Source organism: Abrus precatorius, unplaced genomic scaffold (assembly GCF_003935025.1).
Source record: "Abrus precatorius isolate BTA unplaced genomic scaffold, Abrus_2018 Scaffold5, whole genome shotgun sequence".
Classification (NCBI taxonomy): domain Eukaryota; kingdom Viridiplantae; phylum Streptophyta; class Magnoliopsida; order Fabales; family Fabaceae; genus Abrus; species Abrus precatorius.
In genome coordinates this window covers 7,737,724-7,752,385 of record NW_020874395.1, presented here as the reverse complement: position 1 = coordinate 7,752,385, position 14,662 = coordinate 7,737,724, and the positions used below count along the sequence as shown (strand labels likewise).

General features: G+C 32.4%; 1 protein-coding gene across 1 annotated transcript; it reads left to right on the top strand.

Moving 5' to 3' along the window:
- Positions 1-879: 879 nt before the first annotated feature.
- On the top strand, positions 880-4,225 carry LOC113866585 (protein SINE1-like). The gene is made up of 2 exons (XM_027501406.1): positions 880-2,815; positions 3,725-4,225. Exons 1-2 carry the CDS (start codon positions 1,406-1,408, stop codon positions 4,223-4,225), a joined length of 1,911 nt encoding a protein of 636 aa, XP_027357207.1. The 5' UTR covers positions 880-1,405.
- Positions 4,226-14,662: the final 10,437 nt, after the last annotated feature.

Sequence of the window (14,662 nt, the reverse complement as noted above, 5' to 3'; positions counted from 1 at the left end):
AACATTAATAAATTAATAATTACTTTTTTTTATTAATTAATATTTATCAACACAATTTAATAGACATAAAAATTAATTTATTTAATAACATTTAACCTAAAATATATAAAAAGAATACGTCTACAGTCATAATAACTTATTTATAAATTATATATTATACTAATTTACCATAACTTTTAGCTAAAATATTTTTATAATTTTCTTCATTTTAAATATTAAAAATTTTAAATTATAAATTTAATCCCTGTATCTAAGATGCTTTTTCAATTTGATTTCTATATTTAAAAAATTGTACAATTTAGTCTCTTACCTTATAAAGTCACGTTGTCACTAAAATTAATATAAATTGTAAAATAGAAACCAAATTTTATACTCTTTAAGTATAAGAACCAAATTAAAAAAGTGTGTCGCTTGCACAAACTAAATTTATAATTTAACAAAAAATAAATAAAATAGAAAGTTAAAAACATTGGAGGAGGGTATTTTGGTCCAACAAGGGGTTTTTAGTCTCTAAAAATATGGTAGGACCCACACACAGAAAGGATAGCGGTGGAATTTGGACAAAAGAGTTTTGAAAAAGAAAGCAACTCAAAATTTCAATGATTCAAACGAACGACACAATCCAACAACGTTAAGCCAGAAATGGAAATTCAAACACACACATAGCTCGTATTACACAATCCCTAAAAATCAGAGACATTGTCTCTCATTCTCTCTCCACCATACACCTAATTTCTCTCTTGCTCTTCCTTGCTTCTAAGTGTTACCCACAATTGCACAACTCACCTTCAACATCGTCCTTCATTCTTACACATATAAAGGTGCTTTTTCTGTTTTTTTACTGAGTTTAACCTTTTTTTTTTTTTTTTCTGTAGTGTTTGATTTACGATTAGGAGCTGAAAACACTCCTTAATGTGCTTCCATTTTGTTCCTTTATGCTGTTATTATTATTTGGATAATACTTTCTACTGTTTTTGTTAATGGCCCAAAAGTTTTTTTTTCTTTTATTTGATTGGTGAAGATTCAAGATCGGAAAGGGGGCAATTGAGTTTGCAGCCACATGTTTTTCAAAATATCGTAAAATTTTCAACCTTTTTGCAATATTAGTTACTTTGTGATATAAACTTTAATTCAAATAATTTTCTTTTTTTTGTTTTTCATTCAATTTTGAATATTTCAATTGTCCCATTTGCAAGATTAGTAATTTTGAGCTATGAACTAACTTTAATTCAAATAATTTGCTTTTTTTTTATTTTCTTTATTCAATTTTTCATTTCTCCCGTTTACAAGATTAATCCTTTATTCATTTTGCCTGAAAATGCTATGAACTTCGAATTTGTAGTAGAAGTTAATTGGGGGGGGGGTGGTTCTGCAATGGAATATCAAAACTTTGATCTATCTTTTTATGCATTTGCACATTGTGCTTAGTATTTCATTGTTATTTTTGCTTATGGTGCTTGGTTTTGGTTTTAGCTCCAGAATCACAATGAGAAGGAGTCTGAGTCCAGTGCTACAAAGAGAGATCCAAAATCTTGATAAGGATGCAGATTCTCGCAAATCTGCAATGAGAGCATTGAAGTCATATGTGAAAGATTTAGACATGAAGACAATTCCTATCTTTCTTGCACAAGTTTCTGAGACTAAGGAAACTGGTACTTTGTCTGGAGAATTCACAATTTCACTGTATGAGGTTCTTGCTCGAGTTCATGGAGTGAAGATTGTTCCCATGATAGACAGCATTATGCAGTCCATAGTTCAGACTTTAGCTTCAAGTGCAGGGTCATTCCCTCTTCAGCAGGCTTGCTCAAAGGTGGTTCCAGCTATAGCAAGATATGGAATTGACCCCACAACCCCTGAAGAGAAGAAGAGGCATATAATTCACTCTCTTTGTAAGCCTCTCTCTGATTCTCTCTCTAGTTCTCAAGAGAGTTTGACTTGCGGTGCGGCCCTTTGCTTGAAAGCTCTTGTGGATTCGGATAACTGGCGTTTCGCCTCAGATGAAATGGTCAACAGGGTTTGCCAGAATGTTGCTGTGGCGTTGGAGGGAAAGTCCACTCAGACTAATTCACACATGGGTCTGGTTATGGCCCTGGCGAAGCGCAATGCTTTGATTGTTGAAGCCTATGCTAGATTGCTCATACAATCTGGACTGCGAATACTAAATGCTGGCGGTGATGTTTTGGAGGGGAATTCTCAGAAGCGATTTGTAGCCATTCAAATGATGAACTTCTTGATGAAGTGCTTAGATCCTAGGAGCATTTTTTCAGAGGTTGAGCAGATAATTGAGGTGATGGAACTGTGTCAGTCAGACAAAATGGCATATGTCAAAGGTGCTGCATTTGAGGCCTTGCAAATTGCTAAGAGAATTGCCATTGATAAAAATGCAAGATGTGTGAAAAGTCCCGGTTCTGTGACAGGATCAAATTTCAGTAGGAAAGACTATATGGAGGGAGAAAGTTTTTCTGGTGATGGAGACCGTTCTCCTACATCTGTTTCTCCTGAGTCGCGTACCTTAGACTTTTTCCACGGATATGAATCCCTTGTTGAGTCTCCCATTTCAACAAGTCAGCCTTCCCAGAACTTCTACGAGCGAAGGAGTGTGAATAGGAAGCTTTGGAGTCATGAAAATGGAGGGGTTGATGTGTCTCTCAAGGATGGTTTGTTCTCCAAGGCAGGACAGGGAAGTGCCTTGTTGGACCACACTGTGGATCTTGAGTTTTCTAATGGAGGGGATGATTTGACTGAGGAATTTGGTGGTTTCCTGCACAGAAGTCCTTGGCAAGGAGTATCCAGAAGTGCCTGCACAAGTCCCCTAGTAAGTGTATCCAATGTTAGACATTTTGTTGAAGTTCTGGGAATGAAGTTGCATTTGCTATAGAGACAGCTTTACTGCCCTCTCACTTCATAACTTAAAATCTACAAATGTGCATTTCCAAAGTTGTTCCTTCCTTCCCCTCCCCTGTTAACATGAAATGGTTGTATCAGTTGCATGTCACATTGTATAACCAATTCCCAATTGTATTATAGACTCAAGCTTTTTTTTTCCATTTCCAAATTCCCTTTATCCTTTGTACTACACTTCATCACTTTTAGCACTTCTATGATCTATTAGTTTTCCACTAGTTAGAATTTTCAAGTCTAAGATTTTTATCTCAATGATTTCTACTATTGTGTTGTTTCCCTGTAATTATTATTACATGTCCTTGCAGTTTTATAATTAATTCAAACTGTTATTCATTTTCTCATCAAATCCTTTTACATATATTTGTTAGTAGTATCTTTGAAGTAAGCTTAATGAAGAAAAATAAATAAATAATGATTAACAACAATGGTATTGTTGAAGGAAGAAAAGACAACAAAAAATAGGAAAGCACAAAGAACATAGTTTTGATCATGATATACTATTTCATTTACTCAAATACAATTTTATTTCTACCTTACATTTACTTAGCATGGGGTTTTTAACTTTTTATGCACCATATGTGCACAAACATGAATGCTTCATTACTTTAGCATAAGTTTTTTCTGTGATACACATCAGTTCAAACTATAAGCAAACTTATTTTTAGTGGACTATAAAGCTGCTGATTTTATGGCAGTACATCAAGTCAAATAACTTCTTTTGTTAATTGAAACTTCAATGATTTCCTAAGCTGGCATGTTTGTGACTAAAATCACAAAGTTCCTTTATTCTAACGAGTTTAATCATCTCTCCTGTACACAGAGATCACGCCTGGAAGTTAATGTTGACAGCATCAAAATCTTTAAGACTCCTAGGAAGCTTATTCACTCTCTTCAAGACCCAAATGATGAGAGCTCAGATTATTCTGAAAAACCAAATAGAATGATCAAGAGTCTATCATCAGGCAATATTGAGTGGAGCCCAGCATCTTATTCTAATTCTCAATATGATCAGAATGGCACTGCACATAATGCTAAGTATGATTCTAAAGAGAATGGAAGCTTATATGGTGATGTTCAGTTCCAAGGTGGAGCAGAGTCAGTCTCATCAACAGATGACCTTCCTGGGGATGCTGATATGCAGAGGCTTGTAGAGATGGTTCCTGAAAGTAGATATGTTACTCAGACGGTTCTCATTAAAAAGCCACTTCAAAAGATTAAACGTAAATTTGTTTGTGGCCTTTCTTTTGTTTTTCTCGCGATGGCTACTCCTTTACTATGGATCAATAGTCAAGAAGAAGGCCATTTTCTTGTTCCAACATAATGTTCTCATTCTAGTGTTTACAATCTGCGATTTAAAAAAATTGTAGAATGGTTCTGTGAAAGTGTAAGCTAATTCCAACTACATATTGGGAAGCTCAGTGTAGAAGTAAAATATGTGTAAAATTGGGCACACTCTGTGCTTTTATTTTTCTTGTAGACTATATAAAAACTTTTGACTGAATTCTACCTTCTGGTGGATGGAAGCGCAAATGCAGTTATTTTTACGTGTATTTGGAACTCGATGGACATTTCATTATATATATATATTTTTCATGTAATATCTGAAGTTATCTGGCCTTTAGAGGTTTCATCTAGTTGCATGACTTGCAAGAATTATTAAGTTTTACAAATCTTGGTGAAGAGATATTAGGAAAACATAATCATTTTATCATTAGAAATTCTGAAATGCTATTTGTTAGGCCATTTGACAATATATTGTGATTTTCAAGTTGCCAATCTTTTGTAATGTTTTTAAAATTGGATTGATGATTGGATTGGCGAGGCATTTAAGTATAAAAGTTCTAATGACGAAATAGATTAATATTTTTCACGTATAATATAAAAAGTTTTAATCTGTGATACTAATTAATAAGATAGTTATAAATATTGTTGAGAAAATAAATTTAAAAAATATTATTATCATATAATCAATTCACTATCATACAAGTTTATAGATATCTTTATAAGTATAACAATATCTAGACATAAAATAGACAAATTCATGCTTAAACATTCATATTTAACTGTGTCATTATTCAATTGTTGAGTTACTTCCTTAATGGAAGCAATATCAGCTCCTTCTTTCAATAGACTAGCAACTTCTTCAAATGCAGCAGCATTTTCAATAGCGTAACAAATTATGTTGACGATAACATCAAGATTGTTGTCAAGATAAGGGTAGTTTGACTTCAACAACATGGATAGCTTGCTTGTAGTGATTGGCATATGCTTAGCTGAAAAGAAAAAAAAGTTTAAATTAACATATATTATATAATTAAATTGTTAATATTTAAACAAAAAATTTCTAACTATTGAAAAACATATTATTTACCAATTTCAAGAACAAGTTTATTTGGTAGTATATATCCAGTACTCTCATCTTTTAGACGTAATAGAGCCTGAAAGCAATGTAAATAGAACCATGAATTATAATAGATATTGAAAATTGAGAATAGGAAAATTCAAATTAAATGCAATATAAATATGTAATATGTCAATATTATCTTTTAGTTCTATAAACAAGAAATTAAAGAGTCACTTACCGACACAATGGCAAGCTGTTTAGCATTAGAATCTGCCTCTTGCAACCTTTTGCAAAATAGTAATTGGATTTTATTTTACTCTATTTTAAAGACATTATAAGCAAAATAAAATTTACATCATATTCCTATAAAAGAGACAACAAATCAATAAATAAATAAAACAAAAAATAAAAAAGGTTTAGAAAACTTGCTATTTGTATTAAATACTAAATTAATAAAAACCCCACTTGAAAATGTAACATACCCATACAGATGAAGAAGGTAAGAATACTCTGGTAGAACTTTTTTTTCATATAGATGCATGCAAACGTTATAACTTTGCTTGTAGACCTGATGGTTAAAAGAAAATCAGTCATATGATAAAAAAAAAGTATTTATGAATTAATTGTTCATCATGTTATATGTTAATTAATTAAAGATTTAATAAATACTTAATATGTATAGGGAAAAAGGTCAAACTTGTCTAATCTTGCAAGAATACAAGAGTAGAAGTTTAAACAATTAAAATAATTAATATGTATGAAAATAAAATTACCTCCATTAAAGGTGTATCAATGCTTTCAGGCTCTCTAGGCAAGGCAAATAACTCAATTCTCATTAAATCATATATGTATAGCAAATAATGTGTATTTTCTTTGCATTATCTGTTATTAGAAAAGTAATTAAAAAGACGGAAGTAATTAGTATGATTATGACAAAATATTTGTAAGGATAAATATAAACCAAACTCAAATAATAAAACAAAATTAATATATAATAATAGTAAAATATAAGCTAAAACAAAGAAAGAATTTAGGAGAGATCAAATTTGATAAGTTCATGTTATATTTATACCTTAACATCTCATCAGGAATCGGACGCAATCTCCAATCTGCTGTTTGATATCTGTAAGAATTTTAATCATAAAACTTTCACAATTTGAGTAATTTTTTTTTTTGAAAAAAATCATGCTAGAAGGAACAATAAAAGATTAGACTATGATAGGATAGGCTGGATCCAAAAATTTAAGGAGAAAAAAATTTGAAGGCCAACATACTCTTTTACTCTTTTTGTAGTGACTTCAATTTTAAGACCTTTGAAGCCTAATTAATGCAATAAAATTAATTAGTCTAGATTAGAAAAAATGAGACAATTATAGTAACAAAATTTTTATTATAACTTTTCATGTTACGAAATAAACTAATACAATATTGTTACCTTATAAGTAATAAAAGAAAGACTTAATTATGTTTTTGATCCCTATAAATATAGGCATTTTTGTGATTAGTCCCTACAAATATTTTTGTTAGGAAGTGGTCATTCTAAAGTAGAAAATTAGGAAATGATCCCTATTGTTAACCCCTTTCTGTTAAGTGCTAAGCCAACCTGCTCTCCACATGATGCCACATAACTATCTTAAGACCTTACGTGGCATGCCACATCATTAATTAATTATTATTTTTATTTAAAATTAAAATTTACTAATAAACTCCTAAACTTATTTTATATAATTACATACAAGTTCTTCTAATTTTCTTTCTTTCTTTACGACAGTCCCTCCCATCCCCTCCCCACTCCCCCCTCCCCCTTCCTCTCCCTCATTATTAATTGGATTCCTTACACAACTAAGTCCCAAATTTGATGTTTCGTAAAAAGGTTGGACTGGTCCTGCCTGGTGCTTCTATGGCCCTGCTGTGTTTTGGAACCAAATGTCTTGGGCTATGAATCCATCGCCCACCGCCGCTGCAAAGCAAGATCTTCATAAGGTCAATACTGAAAGGGCCCAAAGCCATTACTTGGCTTTATATATAATATTATAATCACAACGAATGAGTTCTTTTGTTGAGCGAAAAAAAATGATAAGCTTATTTAAGACTCGATATTTGGGGTACATTCTAGTTCTATTTACAAAGAGAAAGCATGAAAAACACGAAGGGAAGACTTGAGCTTAATTCTTCTTCTTCAATCAACTCCTCTCCCGCAGCCCCACCTCCCCCACCCCTAACCTCTACCACTACCCTCACCCATCATCTATTAACACACCCTTGAAAAAGATACACCAGCGCGCCATAAGAATTTGGAATTATAGCTCAACTTTATATTAAATTAAAACATTTAACATTGCCCTTCCACTAAATGAACCCTAATGTTATTGCCCTCCACCATTCTAGGGAAATCCCAACGCAATCTCTCTATTCCAAAGCCCATGTCTTCAAACCCATGTCCAAGCCTAAGGGGTGTTGTTCAGCAACGAAGTAAGCTCCCACAAATGTTCACATTCTATTTGACGTCATTGTAGCGAGAGTGTCACCACCAAAAAGGGATTTAAAGAGGGTTCGGATTCGGAGGGAGTTATTCCTCCCTTTTCCTTCGATCCTCTCATGCCCAAAGCCTTTTCCACCGATTAAATTGCCTCCAAAGTCATTCGGGAACTTGATTGAATGTTGAATCCGTGTGGAGAATGCTTGGATGTGAATTTTAATGGTTAGAGTTTCAATTTTCCTTCCCTCTCTCTGATTTTGGGTGATTTCTGGGGTTCTCATGAAAACTAACCCTGTGTTTAGGTCGAGATTTGTGTGGGGAACACTCCCGTGGTCGACTTTGAGCGTGGGTCTTCAATTCGAGGTAAGGGGGGACTCTACCCTACTCTTTTATGTATAATTTGCTATTATTCTGTGGAATGTTATGATGTGGCTGAGTTAGAAGATAGGAAATTGATAAGATATGTGATGTGAATTCTGTACTAGTTAATTTGAAACTAATGTATTTAAATGGGTCCTGTAGTAGTAACTTGATAGAAATTTTAACCCCTTTCCTTATTTTAAAATATTTGAAATGAAATTTATTTTATTCTGAATTTGTAAAATTATGATTTATTGAAATTAAACATAAGGTGTTATAGTTGTTGCTCTAGAATTTCAGGATGAACTTGTGAAAGATTTTGATCATCATGAAGGTCTAGTTGTTGGAATGCATTTGATGAATCACCAGGTTCATTAGCAAAATCCGGTTGGTAAAGAGACTGCATGTAAGTTTGTGCTGAAGATAGCGTTGTAAAATTAACTCCAAATAAGTTTGTAAAAAAATCTTTCGATGTTGTTACAAACGAATGTCTTGTGTTAATTATGTTTGCTTCTGGCGTAATGTTCAGAGGAATTAATGCAGTCTCATGGTACGACGTTGTGGAAGTCGTACCCGTTTCAAATATGTTAGTAGTCCTTAGTTGTTGGTCGCTCCTTCTTAGATCTTGTAGTAGTGGTGGCACAAATAGAAAATAGATAGAATTGACAATGTACCATTCCATGTATTCTTATGTGTGACACAATGGGCCTTGCATTGGATGACTTGTTATTGTCAGCTCACATATGTTGTTCCATATCTCGATCCTTTGAGAATGTTTTGTAACCCAATTTTCATCATGTCTTCCTCTCATGTCAATTTTGTGAAGGTCATTCAAATTATTAGGTGGAGAAGGGACTTCTTGGATTAGACGAAACTGTATGACTCTATCTGTTTGGTGCCATTCAACAATTGCAAGACAAAGGATGGCAGTACATGAAGTCCATAGTTGGACATCTCTATATACTTCCATGAGTATTGATGTCTGCAAGTCTTGATATGACGCCCATAAAAATTACAAATATATTTAACTTTGTTACTTAAGATGATGTGTAAAAGATAAGAAAATAAATATGAAGAGTTACCTGATTAGCTTGAATGTGATCAAACATTGATCTGTACCCCATAACATCATTGTGAGGTTTATTTCGAACGTTTAGTACTCTACCCCCACTCCATCTGTACATGAGAGGGTATGTTGGTGAATTACTAGAAATTGACGCAATATATGGCATGCGATACCATGCTTAGGACATTAATAGTGATGAGCAACCACCCATTATTTTGCTACCAACTTCCGTGGCTCTGCACATTTCCCTGTACAATATAGCTAAACAAGTATAACTCCAACTATACCGTCTTGTTCTTCTAAGATTAGTTAATAAAGCTAAATACATAAGATATACTTTGTTGCCTGTTTTGTCAGGCATCAAAACACCTCCAATTAAACCTAGTATACAAGCCCTACAATGAGCGTGAACTTCTTCTTCAGATGGTTCTTCTGGTAATGACAACATGTTGTCTCTCAGCCACTTTAGTTTTAGCATAGAGTCAATAAGCGACTCTCTCTTGACTGGCACGATACCGAGATACGTGTCACACATTTCCTCCCAGTCAAACATTGTTGCACCAATGACTGGTAAACCATCAACTCTTAGCCCGAGTTGAAGTGCAATATCTTCCAAGGTTATAGTGCACTCCCCTGTTGGAAGATGGAATGTGTGAGTTTCAGGTCTCCACTTCTCGACCAAAGCTGTTATCAATGCGTGATCCACCTTAAGATGTCTTAGCTTTGCTACTCTAGCAAAACCAAGTTGTTCAAGTATAGGAATAATTAGAGGACTGGGTTTTGACATTGAATGACAGAAAAATGAAATCATGTTCTCAGTTTCCTGCAGTTATTAATAAATTAGTAATATTATATGTAGAATAATAGATTTACATATTCAGTTAATAATGCTAATGTGTAAAACTTACCGTTCTTCCAATGAAGGCGGACCTGTGTTCGTTTTGCTTCCTAAACAACATTTTTAGTAATGGGAGCAAAGACAGGGAGAAACGAAGAACAAAGATGGATGAAAGTTTGAATGAAAACATGTGGCCTTAGATGAACATATTTATAGATAAACGGAGATGTCACTATCTCTTGGCATGTGTGACTGAGATATCAATATCTCTTGGTCTGCGTGACAGAGCCGTAACTATCTCTTGGCATGCGTGACTAAGATGTCATAATCTCTTGATCTGCATGACTGAGCCGTCACTATCTCTTGGCATGCGTGACTGAGATATCACTATCTCTTGGTCTGCGTGACTGAGCCGTCACTATGTCTTAGTCTGCATGACTGAGCCGTCACTATCTCTTGGCATGCGTGAGTGAGAAGTCACTATCTCTTGGGATACGTGATTGAGATGTTACTATCTCTTGGTATGCGTGAATGGAGAGGTCACCATCAATCGTAAAACATAGTGAAGCATTGAATGATTGAGAATCCAACGTTACCATTATAAATAGCCATTTTTGTGTTCATTTTATTCATTCAACCTTCTAAGCTTGTTCCTTGTTCATTTTATTCATTCAACCATTGAGAATATCTTCAGAAATTTGGGAGGAGTCATACCATAAGTTACCTAAACAGTTGCTTGCAATGCAACTGTATGTTCTGAGCTTCATATGGAAATTGAGTACACAACCGACATATAACGATGGCTTGCTTGACGAGGGAAATGTGTTCTTCAAGAGGTTGTTTTGGACCTTCAAGGCATGCATTGATGGTTTTGCCTTCTGCAAACCAAATACAAAGGGACTTTATTAGTGGCAGTTGCACAAGACGGTCGTAACAACATAATTTTTATTGCCTTTGCTGTGGTTGAAGGTGAAACTAGCGATGCATGGTTCTTTTTTTAAAAAAACTTAAGGAGGTACGTAACCCCGCAAGAGGGGTTGTGCCTCATTTCAGATCGTCATAAGGCCATAAGAAGTGCATACTCCAGAAATAGAAGTGGTTAGACAGAAAATAATTCTGTATGTCTATTGCATTAGACACATTGTACAAAACTTCATGCGACGATTCAAAAATGTTGCACTGAAGAAAGATGTCGTTAATATGGGTAATTTTAATTTTTTACATACTCTATATTATCATTAATATTTCATACAATTGTTTAGCTAATTATATTAATTTAATTTGTAATCTTGTTTCCAGCATATGGGATGACTGAACAAAGATTCTTTTACTACTACAACATAGTAAAAGATAATAATCCTGAAGCTGCACAATGGTTGGACAACATCCCAAGGAAAAAATAGACACTGGCATAGGACAACAGACGACGCTGGGGACACATGACAACAAACCTAGCAGAGTCAATCAATTTGGTCTTGAAGAAAACCAGAAACTTACCAATTTGCTCTATGGTCATGGCAACATACACTCGTTGCAATAAGTTCTTCATTGACAGAAGCAAGGAAGTAGATACAATGATCAATGCTGGACATATGTACTCGGAGGTTGCAACTAAAGGAATTCAAGATGCAAAGTCAAAGGCAAACACTCATAGAGTCATCACCTTTGACAGAACAAGCACTAGATTTTTAGTAAAAAAAACACAACATTCGACAGAAATTTGACCCGTAGGAAGATTTACAGTACGGTTAGATGAACTGTGGTATGATTGTGGCAAGTTTCAAAAAGTTCAAATCCCATGCTCGCATGTACTTGCTTCATGCTTACACGTACACCACAACTTTGATATCTACATATCTCCTGTGTATACCTTACAACAAGTTTATAAGGTATACGAAGGTCAATTTGGAGAACTTAGACACGAAGACTATTGGGAAACTTACACAGGCCCAATTTTGTGTCCAAATCCAGAACTGAAAAGAACTTCAAAGGGTCGACCCAAGTTCAGTAGGATAAGAACAGAGATGGATATTAGAGAACAACAAAGTTGGGAAAAAAATTGTTCTTATTGTCATACCCCTGGTCACACAAGGAAGACATGTCCAAACATCGCTCAATCTTCTAGTTCCCGCTGATAATTTTTGTTGTTGTTATTATTTTAAAATTTTCTTAATGTCATTTTTAATTTTATGAATGTCATTGCAACTTTTAAATTTTTAGTATTTGTAATTTATATTAAATATATAATTATATATATAATATATCTACATAATATTATTTTATTAAAGTTATTATATTAATAACATATTTTTTAAAATAAATAATTATGTATAAATTTTAATAAATATTAATATCTCAAAATAAATAAATAAACTAGTTATTATTTAATACTTTATTTATTTTATAAATATGTAATATTAAATACATTTTTTTATACAAATTTAAATTTAATTAAATTGTTGTTGTAATATATTATTTTTTTTAAAAATATAATATTAAATAACCAAAAATATAATTTTAGAATATAATATTAATATTATTTTAAAAAAAATTATATTAAATAATATAATAAGAAAAATAAAAATATTATTTATAATCTTAAATATGTCAAATAAATTTTAATAAACATTTAAAATTAATATTATTTTTATTTATTTTAAAATAATATAAAAATATAAACATAATTCAAATAATAAAAGATTTTATTATTTATAACTAACAAAATATTTATAAATATTTATTAAAATAACATATTATAAATATTTATTTTAACAAAATAAAAAAATATAAATATATAAACATATAAATATAATTAAAATAATAATATTTATATTATTATATAAAAAAAATAAAAACTAACTTAGAATTCGGTTCCGAGTGAATCAAATTCTGGATAGCTAAAAAATATGGTCTAGTCGTGTAAATATATTGAAGCAGGGTCCATTTTAGTATTTTAAATTTTTTTTTGGTAATATTACGGTAAAAAAGTCGTTAAGTGGATGACAATCTATGTCCATGTGGTATAGATCATGAATACTTGTGAGAGAGAAAACTTCCACTATGAAGGGAGTGTTAGAATCAAGTTTGAATTAGTCTCACTTGAAATGAAATAGAATATGAGCAAGTTAGGAAAAATAGACTCATGTACTTATTGCCTTTTAAGATTGAGAATTACATTATGATCTCTTAGGTGTGAGGCTGCCTACCTGAAATACTCCCATACCCAACATGAGCATGTACCACCTCTGATTGTGTTGAGGCCAAGCCTAGCCCCACACCACCTCTGTTGCCCACCTGAGACAGAACCTCTTTGGAAAGATGTCTATGTGATAGAGTCTACTGCAAGACCTTGTCCTCCGCTCCATCTCCACCATCACATTCACCTTCTCCCTCTCCACGATTATGGTTGACCTGTGGACCCAGTCAGATGACACTTCAGAAGAGGAGACTACAACTGACCTCGAGGAGGACATGCAGAGGAGTATACTCCCTTAGAGGATTTTGGTTCTTAGCAAGTCCAGTTTTGAGGGTAGTTTTGAGGTGCGATCGCCTAGGGCTCAAGCTTAAAAGAGGGTCTAAAGTAAAAATCGTGTCTTACTTTTACTTGAAAAAAATTTCAGCTCTTATAGTTTGTAGTTGAAAAAAATAGAAAAATAAAAAAGACTTTTTAATTCCTCGTACCTCATTTGCTATAAACATAGTCAGCTTATTGATTTCTGTAGACTCAAAACTTCATTTAATTCCAAAATTTTACTATTATTAACATTAAAGCTCATAAAATTTTTTAATTTTCTCCAAAAAAATTAAATAGTTATTGAGTTTATCAAATTTGTAGATTATCTAAATATTTTAATCACTTATATAATTTTTTTTACAGTCCTGGTGACTATATCATCAACTGAAAGAAGTTTTTTAGAGTTAAAGTTAATCAAAACCTACTTAAGGTCATCAATGTCACAAGAACTGTTGAATTGTCTCACAATTTTATTAATCGATAAAGAATTTTTAAAAAACATTAATGTTAATGTTATCATTAATGATTTTGCATCTCAAAATGTTTATAGAACTCATTTTTTATGATTTTTTATATTTTTGTAGTTAATTATAACATAAGAGTTGTTTGAATAAAAGTATTTTTTTTATAATTTTATTAGAAAAAATTATAGCTACTTAAAAAAATATATTATTTTAATAAAATTATTAATATATGCTTTTATTTTATTTATTACATTTTATAATTTTTTTAAAGGGTCCTAATTTTCTATTTCGCCTAGAGTTTCAAAAAGGTCAAGAATGACCCTGGTTCTTAGACGTGTTTTGGAGAGGGTTGAGTAGGATATGTGCATATATATATATATATATATATATATATATAAAAGACCATCTGTGGTTAATATTGGGGATTTATTTTGTTTACAAACAGGTAAACTTGGTTATGTACAGGTCGATGTGTATAATATATATATTGTGTGTATGATTATCAGGTCCAGAGTTAGGAGTATCACAATCAACAGTTTTCTTATACTTTAATATTTTGCTCTATAAAGAAATTTCAATTTAAGGTAGTATTAGAATTAGAACTAGCTTGTGCTGGACAAATATCGATATGGGAATTGACCTGTTAATATACCAAAATGCTTGAATCAATTTTGCCATACATGCTAAATTGCT

What these genes read in the sequence shown, in the direction of transcription:
- LOC113866585 (XM_027501406.1), top strand. Translation starts at nt 1,406, where the DNA reads ATGCATTTGCACATTGTGCTTAGTATTTCATTGTTATTTTTGCTTATG. An exon ending in GTGCCTGCACAAGTCCCCTA is followed by an intron (nt 2,816 to 3,724) that starts GTAAGTGTATCC and finishes TCCTGTACACAG; the next exon opens with AGATCACGCCTGGAAGTTAA.